At 38.7% G+C, this 16,003-nt stretch overlaps 1 protein-coding gene across 1 annotated transcript in view; it reads right to left on the bottom strand.

Moving 5' to 3' along the window:
• DCC (DCC netrin 1 receptor) overlaps nucleotides 1-16,003 on the bottom strand; it is a 1,185,086-nt gene that overhangs the window by 359,305 nt on the left and 809,778 nt on the right. Inside the window, 1 exon segment of the mRNA XM_036823865.1 lies at nucleotides 15,686-15,840. Coding sequence (XP_036679760.1) covers nucleotides 15,686-15,840 — 155 coding nt within the window.

Raw genomic sequence — 16,003 nt, 5'->3', positions numbered from 1 at the left:
ACTGTTATGGCAATGTTTTCTTAAATACTAAGAATTTTAACTCATTACAGAATTGTTAAAATGCAGTTAGCTTTCAGGTAACTGTTTTTCCATTTCCCTGAAATTATCACGGCTAATCTTTGTGTGTGCGCAGATGCGCACACACACACAGACATACATTAACACTGTGGTAGGAATGTTATGCCATGTTCTAATCACAACTCTGACAGTGTTAGTTTTGTCGCATTTAATTTCATCACAGCTAATGGAGGAGTTAGGTTGGGCCAAAATTCTTTTTCACAGGATGTTTCACAGGTACAGGGGATTGCTATGGGCTGAAGTTGAAAGATTTCAAGGTGATGACACGCAATTACTGCTTTGGGTCGTAGCTGTTAAAACCAAAGTCAAGGTGCTGCCATCAATGTTCGCGAGGACAAGATCATGGAGTTTTTATCAACTGAAGGTCTAACAGTGGAAACCTGAGGGTGTGGCCAGTGCCTGTCACAGCTCTTGCTGGCAGCTTCTGCAAACTCTGTTACTCAGCTGATTTCTTTCACTTGCTAGTTCCCTTCAGGCCACCTAAGCAGTTCGCAGTCCTTAATACTCAGAAAGTACTGTGTCCTACAGCCTACAAGGCAGGGTTAGAATTCTGGAGAGAGGAAGAAGGTAGGAGCATATCAAACATGATTTTAAGGAACTAAGGTTATTTTTAATACTTCTCTGCTTGAGAGACAATAACTGAAATTTTTTTTTTTTTAATTTTATTTATTTATTTATTTTTGGCTGTGTTGGGTCTTCGTTTCTGTGTGAGGACTTTCTCTAGTTGCGGCAAGTAGGGGCCACTCTTCATCGCGGTGCGCGGGCCTCTCACTATCGTGGCCTCTCTTGTTGCGGAGCACAAGCTCCAGATGCGCAGGCTCAGTAATTGTGGCTCACGGGCCTAGTTGCTCCGCGGCATGTGGGATCTTCCCAGACCAGGGCTCAAACCCGTGTCCCCTGCATTGGCAGGCAGATTCTCAACCACTGCGCCACCAGGGAAGCCCTGAAATTATTTTTTAAATGAAAAAGGTAGCTTCTTAGTTAATTTTTTAAAAATGTGTATATTGTTGAGGATTTTTGCGTCTATGTTCATCAGTGATATGGGCCTGTAATTTTCTTTTTTATGATATCTTTGTCTGGTTTTGGTATCAGGGTGATGCTGGCCTCGTAGAATGAGCTTGGGAGTGTTCCTTCCTCTGCAATTTTTTGGAATAGTTTGAGAAGGATAGATGTTAACTCTTCTCTAAAAAAGGGTACAAATGAACTTATTTACAAAACAGAAGCAGAGTCAATGTAGAAAACAAACTTATGGTTACCAGGGAGTAAGGTGGGGGGGATAAATTGGGAGATCGGGATTGACATATACCCACTACTGTATATAAAATAGGTAACCAATAAGAACCTACTGTATATAGCACAGGGAAATCTACTCAATACTCTGTAATGGTCTATATGGGAAACGAATCTTAAAAAAGAGTGAATAAATGTATATGTATAACTGATTCACTTTGCCATACACCTGAAACTAACACAACATGTGAATCAACTATACTCCAATAAAAATGAAAAAAAATATGTCTGTATATGTATGTATATATGTATATGTATGTGTGTGTGTGTGTGTGTGTGTATGTATGTATATCATAGTTTTCTCAGTCCTCATCCACATTACTTGGAATCTTACTAACAATCTAGATGATTTTTAGGGAAGTGTATGTATCGGGTTGAATAGTTCCCCCATCCACCACCCCCTGCCTAATTCACGTGTACCCAGAAAGGCCTTTGCAGATATAATTACCTAAATTAAGGTGAAGTCATACTGGATTAGGGTGGGCTCTAAATCCAATATGACTGGTGTCCTTATAAAAAAAAGAAGACACAAAGGGACATGGCCACAGAGGGGAGAAGGTCATGTGAAGATGGAAGCAGAGACTGGGTGATGCACCTATAAACCAAAAAATGCCAAAGGATTGCCAAAACCACCAGAAGCCGGGAAGCAACAAGAAAAGATTTTTCTCTAAAGCCTTCAGAGGGAGCATGGGTCTGCTGACACTTTGATTTCAGATTTCTAGTCTCCGGAACTGTCAGAGAATACATTTTTGTTGTTTTAAACCAGGCAACATGTGACACTTTGTCACAGCAGCCCCAGGAAACTAACACAGGCAGGATAATCCCTATTTTAGGAGAGAAAATTGAAAATCAGAAAAGGTAAGTGACCTGCTCAAAAACATAACAGCAATATACAGAGAATGTCTCAGTCTAGAACCCAGGTATTTTGCTTATTGGTTTAGTGTTACATCATTTTCAAAATGAGGAAACAGATTTTTTGCAAGCAGAGTTATCTAACATAAACAACCCTGGATGAGCAATCTAGACATAGATATAAGCCTGGTGATACCCGCTGTGTACTGATCCATCCTATGACTGGCCTTAAGCTCCCTGATCCCCAAATTTATTCTTTGTAAAACTCAGTGATTGAAATCAGCTATCGCAAATGGACTTTATGAACTTAACTTTATGCTTCAGATCACTGGGTGAATGTTTTGGATTCTGGGTAGCCTGAGTTAACGGGGTGTATAAGATTTCCCAAGACAGGGAAAAGGGAAAAGAAAAGGGATATTACAAATCAAAAGGCAAACTCCTTCCAAATTCTGTAGTCTTTACTTGGACCTATAAACCAGGCTTCCACTGATAAAATCCTGATGCAATCTCAGAGAATAAGGTGACTCAACATCTGGGTCATTCCTGCATAGACATCCTATTAGAATTCAATCTCCTGTTTAATGAACACAGGCAAAGGACATATCAGAAAACAAGCTGGCTCTGGGCTAACATTTATTTTGCCACTAACTAGCCCCCTTTGGATTGGTTTCTTGGAAAATCTTGGCAGCAAGAAGACTGGGCTGTGGATCTGAGGCATCCTTTTAGTCAATTCTCCCTTTCTGGGATCAGCCAATCAAATTACACTTCACTGGCCTACCAGGATGCTTTCTAAGAAGGATGCTTCTCTGTGATTGACAAATATTTGAGTGTCTTCTGAGCATGGCACTGTGCATATCCTTAACACATGTATCAGGGACATGTAGGGCACAGATATTTTATAATTGACAACATGGAGAATTTGCCCCTGTTATTCCAACAACTGTTCAGTTTTGCCACTATAAGAAGCTAAATACTGCATGACCTTGGCCATTGGCTAGCAGTATGTGGTGTCTTCTTTTATTTTTCTATTCAAAATATTGGGCACCTTCTTTGAACTTACAGTCTAATTAAATAAATAAAACCTGAATCCATTTAACAGTCAAACCTAACATGTTTTTTTAAAAAAGTCTTGATTTGTCCCTCATGTCTCTCCCCTCCCCACACACCCTCCAAGCTGGCTCTTTATCAAGTTTCAGAACCCAAAATGGTCCCACAATTCACCTAGTTTCTGAGGCTTAACATAAAGAGTAAATTTGACTCCAGTCTTTTCTCCCATCCCACACCCAGCAGCAAGTCTCATCTTCTCCAAAGGCATCCTGAATCCTACCAGTCCTTAATACCTCCATAGTTTCCCCCAAAACAGGACCTACCAACATCTCTTGACTGTACTACACATTAGCCTCTTCTCTAGCTCCCACTTCTAAAATGAAAATTACATCATGTCACCCCCTCCTGTGCAGATGCCTCTGCACTGAGAACTAATCCACCTTCCTTACTGTGGCTTCAAGGTTTCTCATGTCTGGGCCCTGCTACCTGTGGACTCCTCTCTTCACTCTCCCTCTTCTTTGTTCTGCTGCCACACAGTGGTCCTCTTCCTCTTCCTCTCCAGGGTCTTGGCACTTGCTGTTGGCTCTGCCTAAAATGTGCCTGCCCAAGATCTTTGCTGGCATCCATCTAAATTCATTCACAGGTCCCCTTAAATGCCTCTTCTTCGGAAAGGCTCTCCTGACTTTCCTTTCTAGAATCACCTCTATCCCTTTCATTCTCTATCTCCTTAAACTAGTTTATTCTTCTGCATGCTTTATTTTTATTTGTTTATTGTCCCTTTCTATTACTAGAATAGAAACCTCATAAAGATAAACATTTGTCTGTCTTTTTTTTTTACTGCTGAACTCCCAGTGCTAAGAAATATAGGGTAGCCCACCAGGGTCACATTGTTGAAAGAAAAAAAATGAATGAATGAAAGACGTGAACAAATTTGGAGCGGGAAAAATGAGCTTATGCAGACTAACAGATGGATCCATGGGGTGAATTAGCCAGAGTGGGCTTTCTGCTTTTAAAATCTTAAATAAAATCTTAAAATAGAAATAGAAGAGACTTATGAAATAGCCTAAAGAAGAAAGAGAGCATTTCAAACACATGTCAGCAGCCCATAGATAGAAATGAACAAATTATGTGCATTGTTAAGGAACATGACTTCATGAGAATAATTAGAATACAGCAATGATGGAATGCATGATTATAATAGCATTTATTGAGGACTGACAAAGTGCCAGAGAGCAGGCTAAGTATTTTATTCTAAACAGCTCATTTAATTCTCAGAATAATCATTTGAGGATGTACTGTTTTGTCCCATTTTACAGATTTTTCTTTTAAGTTTTATAGCATCCCTGCAAGATCTCCCTATTTTACATATGAGGAAGCTGTGGTTTAGCAAAACTAGCTTACCCTAGTTAGCTAGTAAGTAAAAAAGACAGAATTCTAATCCAATCTGACTTCTGAATGCTTGTTCTCAACCACCTTTCTCTCTCCTCCATTCTAAAGATCTGGAACACTAATTACAGATTAAAATAAGGTGGTAATGAACAGGTTATCTGCATTAATCATGGGCTCAGATTTCCACTATTTGACTTCCAGTTAATAAAAAGCCATGATCATTTCCTCTTGGACACTGGTGGCACCACCTTGACTCCAATTTTAACATCCAACATTGAAAGCAGTAATTGTGTGGCCTCACCTTAAAAATCTTTCAATTTCAACCCATGGAAATCCCCTGTACCTGTCAAATATCCTGTGGTCAGAAATTCTGGCCCAGTTTAAACTCAATATTGGATGTGATATGGGGCTTCCCAAGGTAGGAAGATTGGGCTGAGCCCCAAAAGAGTTTTCACAGAACAGGTAATAGTTGTAGGTATTATTCCCCTTAGCTGTTTTCCTACAAAGTAGAAATAATATCTTTATTAAAACAATATAACAATGCAGGAACACTGGAATCAGAGAATAAGAGTTAAAGTCAAATTATTATCCTTTTGTGTAGCACATAAGATACATCAGAGTAGGCAGAATATAACCTGCAGTTAAAAGAATCCGTAAAATAGTGATTTAACAATGAGTTTCACTAAAAGTAGAACTACCAAATGACCCAGCAATCCCACTACTGGGCATATACCCTGAGAAAACCATAATTCAAAAAGAGTCATGTACCACAATGTTCACTGAAGCTCTATTTACAATAGCCAGGACATGGAAGCAACCTAAGTGTCCATTGACAGATGAATGGATAAAGAAGATGTGGCACATATATACAATGGAATATTACTCAGCCATAAAAAGAAACGAAATTGAGTTATTTGTAGTGAGGTGGATGGACCTAGAGTCTGTCATACAGAGTGAAGTAAGTCACAAAGAGAAAAACAAATACCGTATGCTAACACATATATATGGAATCTAAAAAAGAAAAAACAAGGTTCTGAAAAATCTAGGAGCAGGACAGGAATAAAGATGCAGACGTAGAGAATGGACTTGAGGACACGGGGAGGGGGAAGGGTAAGCTGGGACATGGGCATATATACTCTACCAAATGTAAAATAGATAGCTAGTGGGAAGCAGCGACATAGCACAGGGAGATCAGCTCAGTGCTTTGTGACCACCTAGAGGGGTGGGATACGTAGGGTGGGAGGGAGACGCAAGAGGGAGGAGATATAGGGATATATGTATATGTATAACTGATCCACTTTGTTATAAAGCAGAAACTAACACACCATTGTAAAGCAATTATACTCCAATAAAGATGTTTAAAAAAAAAATGAGTTTCACTCTTTTTGGGTTGGGTATCACATGAGTATAGTCAACTATAAATTTCTTCATGTGCTACTTTCTAAAAAGTACTATCATGTTTCATACTAAAACACAAAATGTATATGTGTGTACATAGATGTATGTATATATGTATTAAATTATATAGTATTTATATGCTAATACCTTATAATCCTAACTTTAGGTTAAAAAAAAGAGGAAATAAATTTGATCCCACAGTATGATTTAGAACAATTTATCTTACTATATTTTCTTCAAAAATTTCATCCCTAAATTTTTGGATACTATTCTGCCCATCTTATTTTACCTTCTATCTCTCCAGCACCTTATAAAAGGCTTGACACATAGTAGGTGCTCAATAATTGCTTATGGACCATACAGATAAAAGGGCTGTCAAGATGAGAGAATATATAAATACATATGAGTAAAAATGCTATATTTTCTGTGTGTCTTTACTCTTCTTCACTTCATGAACACCAGCTTTCCACAGAATCCAATATAACTGAAGGAGTCCCATAAAAGAGCTCAGCTCAGCTGTTTTATCTCTGAAGTAGAGTTTTATTTGGCTGCTGCAACATGATGACAATATCCCTGATGATGCTCAAGCTCTATTTTGCTCTAATTCAGTTTACCAAGCAACCTACTTTCATTTTCAGTAGGCTACATAACCAAACAAGGCAATTAAACCCAAAACAAATCTACCTTTTTGGAACCTCATTATCCCAGGCTAGATACCCATACTTTCCAGGAACTTCTCATTATTATGACACTCTCATGTCATCTTTCTTCACACTCCCTAATAGCAGTGAGAAATCTGTAGCTTTTTTCTCTATACTTTCTCACCAAGCAGATAGCTTCTCTAGATGTTTGGTTATACCAGTGGAAGAAGCTTGAATTATGCTTTGTGCTCAGAGGGAGTAACAAGGAGCCAGTAGAGGCTTTTTAGGGGAATTGAATTATGCTGTACCACTGATTAACCCAAACAACAAGTCATCTTTGTCCTTCATCCTTAATTGTGCACTGAAAGATATATATATATATATATAAAATATGTATATTTTTTTTTATCTGAGAAAATATTTAGGGAGCTTTGAGAAACTAAGCAGAAAATATGTTCAGATCTAGATTCTCTGGTCTTTTAAAAATTAATCTTTTATATTAATTCAACACATAATGAACTTTTTCAACTTTCAAAGGGGACTAATCTATTAAATACGTTTTTAATCTGTTCTGCTTAAAATAGTTTACACTAGACTAATAGTTCCTTGGGAGTCAGGACATTGTCTGACTTGCTTTTGTATCCTCATGTACTAGCAGAGCACCTAGATCAGGAGTGCCCAATAGAACTTTCTGCAATAATGGTAATGTTCTCTGTGCTGTCCTATACAGTAGCCAGTAGTCATATATGAACTCTTGAAATGTGGCTAATGAGGCGCTGAATTTTTAGTTTTCAATTTTATTTAAATTTTAAGTGCTACCTTGACAGATGTGGTTAGTGTGCCTGCATTTTAGATTTTATTTTACATCAATACATTGAAATGTAAATAGGCACATGTAGCTAATGGTGATTGTACTGGACCATGAAGTCTAGGACATAACACAAAAGAATCATTTTGAATGACTGACTGAATGAATGAATAAGTACAGAATGACTCACCTTTTGCTTTCAATTTTTCTAACGTGATTAAACAACTCACCCTCACAAGCCTACCTCTAATTCTTCCACTAATATACATCATTGTAGAAGATATAATACCTCGCTAATTGACCATTAAATCCAAATGGATTCCTTAAGCCTTCTGTTGCCGGGGATGCCATACCATAAGCCTTTAATGTCTCTCATCTTATACTTGTAATACCTGAAAACATGTTTTGCAATGAGAGAATTTTTAAATTATACCAGCATTTGTGTGTTACCTAAAAAGATGAAACATCAGTGCTTATATTTCTTTCTTTCTACTATTAGTCTATAGCCACGTACACGACCACAAAACTGGACCAGCTGTTTGGCTCACAGTAAACTTCTCCTCCACAGTCATCCCAAATATTCACTCAAATTACCATGCAGTGCAGTCAATAATTGGAAACCAGTTTAAGTGATAAAAGAAATTAGCTAGACAGAACTGTGATTTACTTGGTTTGCTTAATTTATAGAATCATGATGAATAAATACTGCTGATATGTATCATCTCTGCCACAAATTAAGTACAAATCAGATTCTACCAGCAAATGTTAACCAGCTAGCTATTCACAAAATGGCAATGCTGTGACACATTTTATGGGATAATAGAGTGTTTTCTGCTCATAAAGCTTCAAAATTTAGTTAGGGATGCAAAGATGTACAAGAGGCAAATTAGACAACAAACCAGTCTACAATAGCGTGCTAAGTAATAGGGAGGGGATGATTAGGGGGAAAGTAATAATATACGTAAATGGCTGATTGCATAGTAATCAAGCCTTATTACCTTAGTGATTACTCTACTGAGTGTCCCACTTTGGTTGTCAGTGCAGGGCAGTTGGAATTATGTTTCCATTTGATCCCATTAGGGGCAGGGAACTTCTCTCTATCGAGTGCCTACTAGATGCCAGGTAAGGCTCAGGGGCTTCCCATATGTTATCACATTTCATCTTTACAACCTGGGAATGAAACTGAGGAGGACCCTGTGGGGCTCCTGGGCACGGAAGCCTTTTTGGCCCCCGTTTCTTGTAGGCAAGACTCCTGCCTCGATGACCTTCCCTGAGTTCCAAAGGGCAGATGCAAACAGTTGGTAATCAAGGGAGGCCCAGCCAAGAAACCACCTGAGGCAAAATTAAAGGGACCAGAGAAGCTCATCAAGATTAGGATTCTGACCACCTGAGACCCTGCACACACCCTAATCCTGTCAGCAAACCTACCCTTGAACCATTGCTATAAAACTCCTCATCAAATCCTCCTAGGTTGGGATACCTAGTGTTTTGAGGCAGGAGCCTGCTGTGTCCCCCTTTGCCTGGAAAAATGATAAAGCTATCCTTTTCTACTTCACCCAAAACTCTTGTCTCCGAGATTCGATTCAGCACCGGTGCACAGAGAGGCTGAGCTTTTGGCATCAGGAGGAGGAGGAGTAAATCATTCATATCTCCAATTTATAATCAAGGACAATGAGATTTCAAGGATTAAGGAACTTGTCCTAGGATATGGATAGTAATGTTTGGAGACATAATGTTCAGAGACTTTCCAGTACCCCCCATAACAACCATAGAAGTAGAGATTTATTAGAATTAAAAAAAAAAAAAATCCAGGGACAGATGAAAAAGGCAAATATGTCTATTTCCTCTGTATAATATATTCTTTTTTTAAACAGTTAATTATCTTTTTTAAAAATTTATTTATTTTATTTTTGGCTGTGTTGGGTCTTCATTGCTGCGTGCAGGCTTTCTCTAGTTGCAGCAAGCGGGGGCTACTCTTTGTTGAGGTGTGCAGGCTTCTCATTGTGGTGGCTTCTCTTAGCTGTGGAGCACAGGCTCTAGGCACGCGGGCTTCAGTAGTTGTGGCACGTGGGGCTCAGTAGTTGTGGCTCGCGGGCTCTAGAGCACAGGCTCAGTAGTTGTGGTGCACGGGCTTAGTTCCTCTGCGGCATGTGGTATCTTCCCAGACCAGGGCTTGAACCCATGTCCCCTGCACTGGCAAGCAGATTCTTAACCACTGTGCCACCAGGGAAGCCCCGTAAAGTATTTTTGGTTTTTGTTTTTATTTTTTGGCTGCTCCGCACAGCATGTGGGATCTTAGTTCCCTGACCAGGGATCGAACCCATGCCCCCAGCAGTGGAAGTGCAGAGTCTTAACCACTGGACCACCAGGGAAGTCCTATTTCCTCTGTATAATATATTCTAAAGTCGATTTGGGGGTTGCTTTCACTCATCTTTTCAGTGTAAAGAATATAATGGACTAAGAATATTACTTACAATACTTAACTATAAAAGGGTTTTGTGGATAATTGGGTTGTGGTCTAGCAAATAGGCTCCCCATTCTAACTCAAGCCTCCAGCCAGTATGTGGTCCATTTTAACATCCTTCACGATTAAACTGCCTTAACAGCATCTTAAAGGACCCCAAATAATAATTCAAAAATTCTCCACATGTGGTATGAAAAGATTAGACAAGTCTTAAGCACACGGGGACTTAAATCCAGCTGATAATACAGCAAAGAAATTATGCACCATAAAGGCAGGGGGAAGAGCAAGGGTTTAGCCAAAGGAAGATATAATCAGGAGACACAGGCCTTCCTATAAATCAAGCCTTTGTATTCTGGGTGATTATTTCATAAACTGGATCTTGGGCTGCTGATCTCTTTAAATGATTACTGCAGTACGCGTGCACTTTTTAGAAACAGTTGCTGGCTGATTTATATTTCAGACATGTTTTCCATCAGTGTTTATTCCTTGAGAATATGGTTTTCATAACAGAGTTGCTATTTTCAAATAATATGGAAAACTTGAAATTCAATTTGTATAAAAGCTATGTCATTTTAGTGTACAATTACTACATCACATTTGGAAAAACAGTGATAAAACGAGCAAGCAAACGCTAACCAGACGAGACCCATTTTCAAAAAATAAGATCATTTTGTCAGTGAGAGAACAATGAAAACGTCCCCCCACCTTTGCCTCTAAATTCTGAAATTCTAACCAAGTAATAAAATCCGCCTCTGAACTTCCTCTAAAAACACAGAAGGATGAGCTTATAAGAAGTCGAGAGAGAAGGAAGAGAAAGAATAAGGAAAAGGGGAGGGAGGGGAGGGGAGGGGAGGGGACGGGAGGTGGGAGGAGCGTGGGGAGAGGAGGAAACGAAGCACAGGATCTCTAAGATGTTCCATCTTACTCAGGAATTGGTGTATTATTGAGCAGGTTTGGAGAAGATGAAGTGTTCCTTACCTTAGAAATATTTTGAAATTGCTAAAATGGCATTTTGTGTTAACAACAGAAGATAAAATACACATGCCGTACCTGTTAGTCCTGATAACATAATTTATTTATCCTAATGTCTGTAATAAAGACAGCGAGTGAGCTACACAATACTCTTAATCTAAATGAATTGAAGGAGTTTGCTGTTTTGCACATGTAAAAGATATTCTAAAGTACTGTTTATCTAGGCTGAACTGTTCCTATCTACCTATCTACTCAGTACGATATTAATTATCCAAGGACAATTATCCTATTCTTAATGAAACACAATCAGGTCACCCTGCAAGTAAACAATGGCCTGCAAAGGAAATAATCCTTACTCCATACAGTGGTAAGAAGAGAGGTGATTTAATAAAACAAAGGTGTTATTAAAGGCCAAAATATAGTTAGCATTTTAAGACCACTATCACTGCCCTTAATGAAAAAAATTCAAGATACTTTCAATGTTTCGAAACCAGAATGATTTTCTACTTTCATTTTCTGGAGAAAGATAACTTATGTGAGACAACAATAACAACAAGTAACCTTTTATTCAGTTAGGTGTTTAGTTTTTATTTTATGCCTTATCATCATTTATGCTAATTTTTAAGCAAAGTAAATGCTTACAGAAACCAGCACCCAGTGAGTTCATCTACATAAATTCTCAGACTGCTTTCTGAATGAGGAAGAATGGAAGATATATATACAAAGGACCGAAGCAGCTGTCTTTGTAATAAAGCACTTATTTGAGGAGGCAAGCACAATATGATTCAGGCATAAAAAATTACCTAGACGATATGTGAGACCGAGCAGGACCCTATGGGGCTCCTGGGCATGGAAGCATTTTCATGTCCCCCGTTTCTTGGAGGGAAGAGACTCCAGCCTCCATGACCTTCCCTGAGATCCAAAGGGCAGATTTGAACAGTTGCTAATCTGGGAAGGGAAGGGATGCAGAGTCAAGGGAGGAACAGCCAAGGAACAATAGTGCAGCCTTGGGGCACTATTCTGGTTCTGCCTCAAGGGACACACATAACAATGTCTTTAAGCCCTTTATAGAATTAAAACCCAGCAAATGAAGATGTTAGCATTCTTTAGGCCAGAGGAGACCATCTGAGGCCAGACTAAAGGGACCAGAAAGTTCATCAAGAAGATTACCTGAAACAAGATTAAAGAGCCTAAACTCTGCATACACCCTAATCTTATCAGCAACCCCACCCTTGAACCATTGCCATAAAACTCCTCAGCAAATCCTCCCTGGTTGGTACACATAGTTTTCAAGGGCAGGAGCCTGCTGTGTTCCCCTTTGCCTGGCAAAGCAATAAAGCTATTCTTTTCTACTTTGCCCAAAACTCTGTCTCCGAGATTCGATCTGGCACCGGTACACAGAGGCTGAGCTTTTGGCATCATATGCCTCGGCCATCACAAGTAATGGGCTCATAAACAAATCTGTGATTTAGATTTTTAATATTTCATTTAACAAATTCTTACAAGTTTCCTTACTTGTTTCGTTGCTGTTACATATTTAAAATATTTGCTTCCTCAGGAAGCTTCTGAGAGCCCTAAGTTCTTTTACTTCACTTCACAGATATGCTTTCTTAACCTGTCTCAGACAGTGTAGAACAGTATTAGGAACACAGTGGGTGTTCATTAAACACACTTGTAAGTTGAATTATGTTATTGTTTTTACTTTATAAAGGTTAAGGCCATATGTGTAATACAAATAATCACAGACTTATTTTTTTGATTAATTATACTAAAAATGTTGTATCATGAGTAATGTTTTTAATGAAATGAGGCGATATTATTAGTCAGTATCCAAATGCAAAAGACTTTTTCTTGTCCCTTGGCTTGGAAAGGTTTTTAAAAATGTGAATTAAAAAAATGCTGGATATTGATTTTCAAACTGGATACTTAAAAATAATGGTATTAACAGAAGAAAAATAATGTTGCTCAGTCCTAGAAGTGAAACTGACTATGTAGAATTTTCACCAGAAATGTAATGTAATCATAGCCAGTCAGCCTTGAAAAGTACACTAAAACAATTCCAGGGATAACAGTTGGATTAGGAAGTGAAGAATTCAGACTATCCATAGAAACTGGATCTTCTGAAAATGAACATGCTTTTAAAGTTTAAGTTCTGCCATGAGAAAACTGAACAGGATTTTTTTACAGAATTTTTTATGGTTTTTTCAACTATCAGTCTGTATACAACATGGCATATACCATTTTCAAAAATATATATTTTGACTTAATTTGTTTTTATTCAAGTTTATTGATTAAAATACCAAATATTCATAAAATTTATTGATTCTATATATATACGATCTGTGAAAAGTCATTGAAGAGGGGCTTCCCTGGTGGCGCAGTGGTTGAGAATCTGCCTGCCAATGCAGGGGACACGGGTTCGAGCCCTGGTCGGGGAAGATCCCACATGCCGCGGAGCAACTAGGCCCGTGAGCCACAACTACTGAGCCTGCGCGTCTGGAGCCTGTGCTCCGCAACAAGAGAGGCCGCGATAGTGAGAGGCCCGTGCACAATGACGAAGAGTGGCCCCCACTTGCCGCAACTAGAGAAAGCTCTCGCACAGAAACGAAGACCCAACACAGCCAAAAATAAATAAATACATAAATAAATTAATTAATTTAAAAAAAAACAAAAAAGTCAATGAAGAAATTGATGACTCAAATTACATGTGAACAGAGTCACTGCAAAGTAGAAATCAGCATTATCTCGTGATTTCAATCCAAACAGCAACAAAACATTCTTAAGAAGAGAAACCTGGAAGTTGGACCAGCTTTGTGGGCGTACAACTAACGAAGCTGCACAAGATCCCACACTTAGGAGGGTCCTGCGTTGAGCATGGCTTCATGCTCTACTGTAGCTTCTGGGTCCTGCAAATTATTTAGCTGGTCCTGCCTGGGAGGCTGCATTTTCTTTCTTTTTTTTTTTAACATCTTTATTGGAGTATAACTGCTTTACAATGGTGTGTTAGTTTCTGCTTTATTACAAAGCCAATCAGTTATACATATACATATATCCCCATATGTCTTCCCTCTTGCATCTCCCTCCCTCCCACCTCCCTATCCCACCCCTCTAGGTGGTCACAAAACACCGAGCTGATCTCCCTGTGCTATGCGGCTGCTTCCCACTAGCTATCTATTTTACATTTGGTAGTGTATATATGTCCATATATACACTACCACTCTCTCCCTTTGTCCCAGCTTACCCTTCCCCGTGTCCTCAAGTCCATTCTCTAGTACATCTGCATCTTTATTCCCGTCTTGCCCCTAGGTTCTTCAGAACCACTTTTTTGTTTTGTTTTTTAGATTCCATATATATGTGTTAGCATACGGTATTTGTTTTTCTCTTTCTGACTTACTTCACTCTGTATGACAGACTCTAGGTCCATCCACCTCACTACAAATAACTCAATTTCATTTCTTTTTATGTGATCTGAAACCTGTACATTACTATGCCCTTAAAGATGCTATGTGAGGTTTTATTTCTGTGAGGCAAATATCTCCAAGACTTGTCCAGCTTAGTCATATCCCCACCCCCAACAAATACTTTACTGCAATTTGTCTTCATCTGGTCTTTGTAGCCTTGGCTGAGTTGAAGAAGTAATGGAGATTCTGCCCAGTGTGCAGAGCATGATACCAGCAACCAGACTACGTCTCAGTTGCTCTTCTTCAACATATTGATTTCAAATCCTTAAGAAGTGACCTAGTCCAAAGATTATTTTCTCATATGTACAAATGAAAATCTTTCTGACTTCTACTTCACCTTCTTCCAAAAGCATGTGAGGTGATTTTGAAGTTAAATATAGTTTTAAATAAAATGATTGGGAATACAGATAAAATAGCATCATTCAAAAAAAAAAAAAACAGAAGTAGATGAAACTAGGTGTCTAAATCTCTAAATAATGTAGTTTGTTACAAGTAGTCCTTCATGTCATTTAGCTATTAGATTACAATTTTTTTAAAACTCTAAAAAAAATAAAGCTGGCAGACTACTCATCAGTAATAATCTTTCCAAATAAATTAGAAGTTTAGTAGAAAAATCAAAATTTTGTAAGATACAGAAATATTTTTCAAATGTACAGTTTGGGGGCTGTTCCTTTAAAAAAGTAGAAATCACTAAATTATAACTTGGTCAAAGAACATTCAGCTGCATTACTTTGTGATCATGGAGCTTAATATAGTGATTTATGTTAAAGGACAATGAGATTGCCCAATAGAGATTATCTCTTTACATTTCTTAACTCTAGATTCACTTTTGTAAGCTTCTTAAGGGCATTCAATGCATGAGTAAGTTCTTGAATAATCCCTGTATTGAGAAGTCCTATGCCATTTTTCTTCTCCTTTGATGTTACACTTTTTATAGACAAACTTAGAAAAATCTGAAAAAATCAATGCAGGAGGCTGAAACCCAATGTTGATGATGAAGTACTGGCGGGTAGAGTCAGTCACTTACTCGGGAGTGAATATGTAGACTGTGTGGATGGACCAGGCCTTGATAGTTGTTAATTTGTCATTCTGGAGATATGGCCAAAGTGGGAAGGCCATTTTGTTAAAGTTATCTTACCTTTAAAAACCCTCAGGTTATTAAACATGTTGCTTCAGAAATATTCCTTCCATTCCGTCACCTCAATAAATTACTATGAAAGGATTCAAAGATATTGCCAATGAAAACAAATACTTTCTAAATTTTCCCTTCCTGTCTCATACTCACACTCAGGCTGAGTGGCCACCTTGATGGGCTGAGAGCTCTCCCCTGGTCCCCACTCGTTGTAGGCCACGACTCGGAAGGTGTACATGGCTTCTGGCTTCAGGTTTCCCACAGTAAACTGAAGGGACCCAGGCTGGGATGTATTCACTGCTCGTTCCCTAGGAAATAAAAGTTGCAGGGAAAGATTATTCCCACATGAATACTTTTAGCCACAGCCTTTACTTAATGAGCAGGAGAGGGACTTCCCTGGTGGTACAGTGGTTAAGAATCCTCCTGCCAAGGCAGGGGACACGGTTTCGATCCCTGGTCCGGGAAGATCCC

The sequence above is a fragment of the Balaenoptera musculus genome, chromosome 14 (assembly GCF_009873245.2).
Source record: "Balaenoptera musculus isolate JJ_BM4_2016_0621 chromosome 14, mBalMus1.pri.v3, whole genome shotgun sequence".
Lineage (NCBI taxonomy): Eukaryota > Metazoa > Chordata > Mammalia > Artiodactyla > Balaenopteridae > Balaenoptera > Balaenoptera musculus.
This window is presented reverse-complemented; position numbering and strand designations above follow the sequence as displayed.